Here is a 9,945-nt window from a genome sequence, read left to right on the forward strand (position 1 = left end):
AGGATATTGTCGACCTCGAAACTGATGGATGTCTTCCAGTAAACACCATGAAGACAATTTTTAAGTCCCACCACTGCTTAAAGCATAGTGAATACTTAAATTGTGCTCTAGAAAACGTGCACAACTTATACATGTGGTATATGTATTGTAAAAAATAAAAATATATAAAATATAATTTTGGTTTTTTTTTTTAATGTTGCAAATGATTATCACATTCTAAAAATTACAGTTTTAGATAAAATTTGATAATTTGAATGTCAAAGGTTAATTTTCCAAAATGATAATTATTTGCAACTCTTGCAGTTTTAGATGATAAAAATGACACGTGCATGCTCTGATAATTTTTAAATTTTATAATATAAATACAGCTTCAATCATACTCAGTTTTCAATGTGTCTCTGCAGTTTACATTTCAAGTGTTGCTAGTGAAATTTCAAAGTAAGTACTTTTGCTAATATTATTCTTTTATTAATTCAAATTTTGTAAACAGACTATAAAAGATGGCCAGTCAAAAGATTTTAGATGAAATCTCAACTTCTGCTGTTAACAAAATTGAAAAGGTTAGTGGATTAATTAAACATAAGAAAGAATTTCTAAAATATATAACTTGGCTCAGAAAAACCATTTTATTACATAAGAGATGTTTAAAAAATAAATTAAATTGTGTAAAAAATTTTGCAAAAATTGAATCAAATTTAACTATTTTAAAGGATTATTTACTAATCTTAAAACAAAAAATACATAGTGTAAAGTATTTAAAATCTAAAAAGTTAATTTGGCAAGATGTTGACTCTTGTTTTAAAAGTAGAATTAAAACGGGTATGATAACAAATTTTTCTTTGAAAGATCCAAAAAAATTTCTCTTAAAATGCTTTAGAATATTTTCAAGACGAATTTTACATGAATTGAAAAGGTCGTTATTAAAAGTAAATGTAATTTTTGTTGGAGTCTTTATAAAACCTCACACTCACGAGACAACTCATAAATTTTTTTCTACTCCAAATATGGTAATTGATAAAAGTACAGATTTGAAAAATTGGTTCAAAATTAATGTTTATGAATAAATTTTGTTACAACTAGAAGAGTTTCAAGAAAGGGACAGTGGGTGGGCTCTAAAAGAAATTTTACATCTGAAAGTTAATATAAATAAATATAATCCGATCAGTGTTGGTATTTCAACATATGTTGATTTACCTGATTTTGTTAAAAATACTAAAAGTGTAGTCAATATCAAGAACAATGACCAATTTTGCTTCTTATGGGCTGTTGTTTGTGCTTTATATCCTGTAAAAACAATAAAAAATGTTTCACGTGTAACATCCCACACAGCACACATCTTCCGTGGGATATCCCATTTCTGTCCTGAAGATCCCATTGTTGCTTTATCCGATTGGGATTATTTTAGATGCTATCTGGGAATCCCACATTGAGCTTACTGATATGTTCCTAGGAGATAAGTATGGGATATCTCTGGGACGTATCGGTGGGATGATACTAGGATCTTTTTTAAAATTACAAATATTCAAACTGAACAATTGTTCATCGTTTTAGTATATGGGTTTGATTTGTTTAATTAAATTTGCGGTCCCTTTTTTCTGACTTCGAACGCGCCATGCCGTTATAGGTATCATGCGCAGTGAAAATGTTGCGTCATCCTGGCCACAACCAAAGATTAGCAACCAACTACGTTCGGCTTCGGCAGCGGTTTGTTGCAGTTTTTGCTATATAAAAGTGTAAAAAGTTCCGTCTAGTGCACAAAAGGTATGTAAGTATTTTTGTAAGGTAATTTTTATAACTGTGCATGTTTCAGTAAACAAGGTACATACTATACAAGAAATACCTTCAATAACTCACGTTTTGGCGGTTACTTAACCTCAGTTTTGATAAAATGCCGAAGAAACGCTTCCTCAAAAGATCTGCATTTTACCGAAATGTTCAGGAACATACTTCTTCAGTATTTTCTTCTGTTTCTGATTCTGATACTAATGCTGACACACAAAATGTAGAGAACGTTTCTGAAAATCAATCTTCAATTTCTGTTGATTTTTCAGGTTTTGAGACAGAATCTGCATTATTTGGTTATAACTTTTTAGATTTTTGTGATTCAGATTCTGTTACGGATTCTTCTGAATGTTTTGATGAATTTATAGGATCAAAATTTTCAAATTTGCCTACACATTTTAATTCCAAAACTACTGATGATTTTTTGGATGCACTAAGAGAATGGGCTTTATCAGAAAAAATATGTCATAACGCTTTAGGCCGTTTACTGAAAATTTTAAAACCTTTAGTTCCCAATTTGCCCCAAGACCCCAGAACCTTGTTAAAAACGCAAAGTATATGGTATTATTTAATTAATTGTTTGAAACATTTTTATGTCGCCAACATTTTTTAGATAATTTTTTGAAAGCAAGATCAGCTGCACGTTTGGCTGAAGACACCTCTGATATTAATTCTTCAGAGGCCGAAGGTCAAAATAAAAGAAAACGAACGATTATTAGGAAAATATCGTCAGATTCTGAAGAAGATAACGAGGAGGTATTGACTCACGAAACGTTAGAGTGTTTTCCACCAATGCCTACTCCTCCAAGTTTTGATTGTAAGTTTTTATATTGATTGGTCATTGCACTATGCACATATTATTTTACTACCAATTTCTTTTGTTAATCTTGCAGCACTTTCTCAGTTGGATGAAGATGATCATAGATCAGAAATCCAACAGTCTTCAACATCAATTCGTGAGTTACAAATGATTTGTGAGTGCGGTTTTTAGAATTTTTGTTACAGAAAATACTAGTAGTACTAGTAGGAGTAGTACTCCAAAACCTCTACAGATTAATAGTAGAACAAAAACACCCGATGGTATGTACATACATGCAAGCAAAGATTGTACCTTGTGAGTTTTTAATCTTTTTTTCTAGACTTTTTGAAACGACTACAGCAACAGTTATCGCTTATGAATTTTAAGTTAAACAATCTGCAGAGTGATGTTACATCAATAATCGACTACGTACGAAAATCGAATGATTATGGCTCAACAGAAGTATTTCAGTTCGAAACTTTACCACTGAAATCTCTAGAAGACCTTCATGTATTCGAAACGTTTTTAAAAAACGAAATCGAATTTAAAAAATATGTAAGTTTTTAGTAAATTATTTTTTTAATTGAGGACCAAAATTTATCCTAAAATTTTATTGTCGTAGGTTACATTTATTACCAAAATTGGTGGGACTAGTGTTTATGAATGTGTGAAGAGATGCCTTTCACGAATAATGACAAACGAATTGGGGAAAGAATTTTGTTGGACTGGGAAAAGGGAAAAACGGGCGTTTGCAGGACTTCAATTACAAATAGGATTGACAGGTGAGTTTTTTGATGTTTTTATCATTTAGCTTTACCTCCAGTAAAATAATAATTTAATATTCTTTCCAAATTTCTTTTTGTTCCAGCTGGAATTCAAGCCAACAATTGGTTGAAAAACTCATCAGAAAAAGATATTGAAAATGCGGTGAAAAGCTGGTTACGCCATGCTAAATCACGAATCCCTGCGAACAATTAAAAATATTTATATTTAGCAAGTTACTTTGAACTATTATTTTGTCTATTATTTTCAGAATGTTTATTTTTTTCGTTATTTTTAGAATGTTTACTTTGTTTTTAGTTTTTAGAATGTTTTTTAATTATTTATATGTAGCTTTCTTTTAATACATTTTTTAAATCAAAGAAATTTTATTACATCCTTTACAAATCCCCATTCGGTACCAACCCGATGAAAATAAACTTTCTTGGGATTTTCCAGGGATGAACAATTTTGTCCTTTTACAACGTCCCAGGGACATCCCATGGAATATTTGGTATTGCCCTGGGATATCCAGTCGATCCCAAGTCAATCTCCCTGGGAAGTTCATGGGCTGTGTTAGTGCTGTTTGGGATCTTATCCACATTTTAGTTTGGTGTTAAAATTCAACAATATAAGATTTCCCATTGCTCTTGAAGATATTCCAAAATTTGAAAAAATGAATCAGTTGGCAATAAATGTCTTTACTATTTTGAATAAAAAGAAAAAAATACTCCCTTTGCTGTTGAGTAAAAGTGAAATTTCACCTAAAATTAATTTACTTATGATAACAAAAGATACTGATAATGATGATGATGATGATGATGATGAACTTTCTAATAAATGTTTATTTCATTTTGCTTACATTAAAAATTTAGCACGATTAACAAGTTATCAAATGGGTAATATTAAAAATAAAAAGTGGGTTTGTGAAAGATGTTTAAATCATTTTTCTACTCAAAATATAGTTAATGATCATATGCGAAATTGTTCAGTGTTAAACGAAACTAAAATAAAACTTCCCTCTAAAGATAAAAGTATTCTAAAATTTAAAAATTATAAAAATAAACTGATGGTGCCTTTCGTTATTTACGCTGATTTGGAGTGTCTACTGATAAACTATAAAGATTTAAACAAAACAAACACTTGTGAGAAGTATCAAAAACATAAACCGTTTAGTATTGCATTTTATTTAAAATGTTCCTATGACGATTCATTATCAAGATTTCATACCTATACCGGTAAAAATTGTTCAGTATGGTTTGTACATGAATTAAAAAAGATTTCAAATGAATTGGAAACAATTTTTTCTCACCCATGTAAAATGAAATCATTATCTGTTGAAGAAGAGCAAAATTTCTTATTAGCAATGAAATGTCATATTTGTTGTAAAGCATTTTTAAACGATGATAATGAGAGAAAAGTGAAAGATCATTGTCATTTAACAGGAAAGTTCAGAGGTGCTGCTCATAACTCATGTAACCTAAAATTTCAAGATATGAATACTATTCCAGTAATTTTTCATAATTTATCTGGTTATGATAGTCATTTTATAATTAAAGCTTTAAGTACAGAAATTGATGGACACATTGATCTATTACCAATTAATAAAGAAAAATATATTTCGTTTACTAAATACATTCTCAACAGTAAAATTAAATTTAGATTTTTAGATTCATACAGATTTATGCCAAGTAGTATTGATAAATTATCCACATATTTAAATGATGAGCAAAAAATTATTATACGGAAATTTTATAAAGATGATTTAAAATTTAATTTAGTCACTCGCAAAGGCATCTTTCCTTATGAGTATCTTGATTGTTGGGAAAAATTGCAAGAGAATAGTTTACCATCTATGCAAAAGTTTTTTAGTCATGTGTCTAATACTGAGATTTCTGGTGCCGATTATGAACATGCTTGTACGGTTTGGCAAGTATTTGAAATTAACACTCTTCAAGAGTATGCTGAATTGTATTTAAAAACTGACGTTTTACTTTTGGCTGATATATTTGAAAATTTTAGATCTACTTGTATGAAAACATATGAATTAGATAGTCTTCACTATTGTACAGCTCCAGGATTATCTTTAGATAGTATGTTAAAAATCACAAACGTTGAATTAACTTTATTAACTGATGTTGATATGATAATGTTTTTTGAACGAGGTATTCGAGGAGGAGTTTCACAATGTTCGAATAGATACGGGCAAGCAAACAATAAATATATGGGTGAAGCTTATAATCCTAATAAACCATCAACTTACCTTATGTATTTTGATATCAACAATCTTTATGGAGCTGCAATGAGTTATTCATTGCCTATGGGTGATTTTCAATGAATTAGTGGTCCAGATATTTATAAAATTGATTTTAACACACTATACGATGATGATTGTGAAATTGGATACATTTTTGAAGTAGATCTTGAATATCCACCAACACTATTTGATTTGCATAAAGACTTACCTTTATGTCCTGAGCATTTAGTTCCACCAATTTCCGATTCAAAAAATACTAAATTATTAACAACTTTGTACAAGAAAACAAATTATATTATTCATTATAGAAATTTAAAACAGGCTTTAGATTTAGGTTTAAAACTGGTAAAAATTCATCGTTGCTTACAATTTAAACAAGCACCCTGGTTAAAAAAGTATATCGACTTAAATACAGAATTGAGAAAACAGAGTAAAAATGAATTTGAGAAAAATTTTTATAAATTAATGAATAATGCTGTTTTTGGGAAAACTATTGAAAATGTAAAAAAATATAGAGATGTTAAATTGGTAACGAAATGGAAAGGACGATACGGTGCAAATTGGTATATTTCACAACCAAACTTTCATAGTTGTACAATATTTAGTAAAAATATGATTTTAATTGAAATGAAACGGTTGGAAATTACATTTAATAAACCTATCTACGTGGGAATGTCAATTTTAGATATATCAAAAACTTTTTTGTACGACTTTCATTACAATTACATTTTATCAAAATTTGGAACTAATGTAAAATTATTATATACTGATACAGATGGTTTGATTTACTTATTTAACGATGATGATATCTATGCACATATAAAAAAGGATATTCATAAATTTGATACGTCAGATTACCCACTGAATAATATTTATAACATTCCACAAAAAAATAAAAAAGTGTTAGGCCTTATGAAGGATGAGAACTGTGGTCGAATTATGACTCATTTTATTGGTCTACGATCGAAAATGTACTCAATTAAAGTTTTATATGATAACGCTGACAAACAAAAACGTCTTGAAAATATGCAACGAGAAAAGTCAAGTAAACGGGAAATTTATAATTTTATTGCAAATTTTGGAATTATAAAAAAGGCTAAAGGTATAAAAACATCTGCTCTTAAATTAATTACTTTTGATGATTATTTTGAATGTTTGTTTAATAATCAAAAATTAGATGTTACTCAAAATGTTATCCAATCACAAAAGCATACAGTTTTTACCTTGAAACAAACAAAGTTGGCTTTAAGTGGTTCGGATGATAAAAGATTAGTAAATAATATGAGCACAGACACTTTACCTTGGGGATATTTGTATTAATTTAAATTCTTTCAATTTTATTTTAATTTATTAACACTTTCAATTTAAAAGTTTAACAGTCTGAGATCTAAATGGGACACAGTTTTTGTAGACGTCAATCGTTTTGATAAGGATATAACTGAAAAGGCTGTAAAAAGAAGAATTGTTCCTACACCCATCCAAAGCAGCAACAACAACAACAACGACCAAGGAACTGTGTACTGTCACAACTGTGATTGTTTTTTTTGTTTTTGTGATTATTCAATTGAAGTACATAGTGAAGAAGTAGTAGTAGAGACTAAAAAAAGTAAACTGTGTGGTGGTGGTGATAACATTTTGAACTTGTTGTATTGTACTGAAGACTCAACATGGTTAAAACTAGCATAACTTATGAACAAGCCACAAAGGAGCGTATAAACAATTTTTTTAAAAGACGATTTTATTTATATCAGGAAACCAGATACTTAGTTGAGTTGGGTAGGAATCCACGACAATTAAGCAAAAATGATGTTAATAGAGTTGTTGCGAAATCGATTTTACCAAAAACACTTAAGCAAAAGTTTAAAGAAACGTTTAATTTACCAAACGAAATTGAAGAGTCTGACTATGATTCAGAAGAAACAATTGCTGAAGATGGATAAATCGTTTTAAAATGTTTTGTTTTTTTTCTTTTTAGATTTTACCACATCATATTAAGTATATTAGTAAACGATTTTATGGTGATTCCTGTGAGGGAACAAAATCAAATCCGTTTCACCAAGTTTTGACTGTTGTGCAAGAACAATTAAATTTGTATAGTAGTAGTACTAGAAGATGTTTTGTAGCAGGTGGTTTTGCCGCTTGCATGTTAGATAAGACTAATCATTTTAGTGATGTAGATATATTTGTTGAAGGCACACAAGATGATGCTCCTCAGTCTGTTGATACAGTAATACGCTTTTATAATCAATATGTTGGTATCAAAACAGAACAACACTCATTTTTTTCATACTATAAAGTCTATAAAAATATTGTTTTTAACATTATTTGGATTGGAAACTATCCAGAAATTTCAAATTTCGAATTATTTGTATTTAAAATTATAAATACATTTGACATGGACTTTTGTAAAAGTGCCTTATATTTAGAAAATAATAATTGGTACAAAATAAATTTTGCTGTAGCAAATTATAGAATAACTAGCAACCGTAATGAAGAACATAATAAGCGTAGGTTGAACAAATATCTCAACCGCAAAAAATCTGATAAATTTAACGTAAATTCCTTAGCTTTACTTAGTTTTAAAGCAGCAGCATGTCACATATAGTCTGCTTATTTAAACCGCAACTTGTTAATTTGTAACCATAATCTGTTATGTATTGTTAGAGGCAACATGCCTGTACCTGTTCAATTCAAATGTCCAAAATGTCAAGGTGAAACCACCGAGCAAGGGGCAATGTGTACTATATGCCTTTTTGTAAAATATATCCAAATGTTATATAAAGAGAAACACCCAAAATACTAATATGTAAATTTACGTTAAATAAAAAAAAAGTTAAAAAAACTTGAATATTTATTTGTTCCTTTCAGAAATCCAAACAACAACTGAAAAATCTTTTGAGACGGAAAAGAAAACAGACCGAATCTTTGCTCAAAGCCTTGAAGAAGTTAAGAGCTGACATTGAGTTCTTGCAATTACAAAAACAAATGCAAAATTTACATGTAAAATAAATAAAAATATATATGAATTAATTATATTGATTTATTGAACCCATTAGTTACAATGTTGCAAAACTGATTAAAGTTGAAAAACAAGATGATTTGGTGTTATTTATAAAAATATAATGTTGCAAAACTGATTGGAGTTGGAAAACAAGATGATTCAGTGTTATTTATAAAAAAATTTAAAAAAGACCTGTGTAAGCTAATCATGTGTTTACTTATGAGGATTTCATATAAATACGCTAGTAGGTATTAACTTGTCATTCAGTCAATTGAAGTTTTAAATCATGAGTGAAGGTAAGAAATTATTTATATAATTTGAACATACCTATAATTTTCTCCTATCTCTTTCTTTAGAACTAATTCAGTGTCCCCTAATTAAAGACCATTGGTCAAACCAACACGCATGTCTTTACATTTACTTAAATGTAAACGACGTTTACAACCCTCCTTTGAAGCTTCAAAAGAACAACAACTTAAAGAAAGATGGAATCTTTTGAATAATAAAACTTATCCACAATACCCGTACCACCACAACCACCACCACCACAACGACCAACAACAACAACAACAACAACAGGGTACTACACCTCCAGTTCAAAGGAGATTTAATTAAAACTGTACCACAATATTCCTTAAGAAATGTACACCAGGAGCAAATGCAACATTATTCATTTCAATAATAAACAAAATAGTTACTAACTTTGACTTTTTTCTTAATCTTCCTGGAAAATTAGGCTAGGCTAGGCTAGGCTAGGCGAGTCAGTTGCTTCGCTTCCAACCCCCTTTTTTCCCCTTTTTTTCTTTTTCTTATCTTTTTATTCACCCAAACAATTTTTTTTTTTTCTTGGTTTATCTTTAGATTTTCTTTTTTCTTTTGAACTACTTAACTAACTAACTGACTAATTAGCTAACTAACTAACTAAACAACCAACTAACTAACTAACTACCTACCTACCCACCTACTTACTTCGATTATTTGTTTGTTATCTACCCAACTTTCACATCAACAAACGTATGTGGAGCACATTGGTGCATGGCGTACGTCTCGGCTTCACAACTCGTAGGTTCACGGTTCGAAACCAACACAAATCCACAACAACACTTTCACATTTTTTCAAAGATCAATCCAACACAGGTAACTGTCACCTAAGCGATACAGGTAAATATAAAAAATACATTTTTTTCCATTGATTTCAACCTACCTGGAAAACACCTTTAATTACACCTGTGACCACACCCTTCGGGTGACCACACCCTTCGGTGACCACGCCCACCTCGGCAACAACAACCACCAACACCACCTCTTCAGCAGCCTCCGGAATTGACCAACAATACCAGAGGCTCC

The 9,945-nt window shown here is 29.9% G+C and overlaps 2 protein-coding genes and 1 long non-coding RNA gene across 3 annotated transcripts; all 3 read left to right on the plus strand.

Annotated features, from left to right (window-relative positions):
* The first annotated feature begins 395 nt into the window (after positions 1–395).
* On the plus strand, positions 396–8,324 carry LOC148172199 (uncharacterized). The gene is made up of 3 exons (XM_088038844.1): positions 396–438; positions 491–560; positions 7,573–8,324. Exons 2-3 carry the CDS (start codon positions 501–503, stop codon positions 8,200–8,202), a joined length of 690 nt encoding a protein of 229 aa, XP_087894970.1. The 5' UTR covers positions 396–438; positions 491–500; the 3' UTR covers positions 8,203–8,324.
* Positions 1,889–3,647, plus strand: LOC148172200 (uncharacterized). The gene is made up of 8 exons (XM_088040149.1): positions 1,889–2,051; positions 2,109–2,336; positions 2,396–2,599; positions 2,676–2,738; positions 2,788–2,862; positions 2,922–3,136; positions 3,204–3,363; positions 3,450–3,647. The coding sequence occupies exons 1-8, from the start codon at positions 1,889–1,891 to the stop codon at positions 3,557–3,559; spliced, it is 1,218 nt and encodes a 405-aa protein (XP_087896275.1). The 3' UTR covers positions 3,560–3,647.
* A 539-nt stretch (positions 8,325–8,863) lies between the features above and the next one.
* Positions 8,864–9,285, plus strand: LOC148172201 (uncharacterized). The gene is made up of 2 exons (XR_015770285.1): positions 8,864–8,894; positions 8,955–9,285. It is a non-coding gene; the product is annotated as an uncharacterized LOC148172201 (long non-coding RNA).
* The last annotated feature ends 660 nt before the right edge of the window (positions 9,286–9,945 follow it).

This window comes from Gnatocerus cornutus, chromosome 6 (genome assembly GCF_029298725.1).
Source record: "Gnatocerus cornutus isolate USDA-ARS CGAHR chromosome 6, icGnaCorn1.1, whole genome shotgun sequence".
NCBI classification, from domain to species: domain Eukaryota; kingdom Metazoa; phylum Arthropoda; class Insecta; order Coleoptera; family Tenebrionidae; genus Gnatocerus; species Gnatocerus cornutus.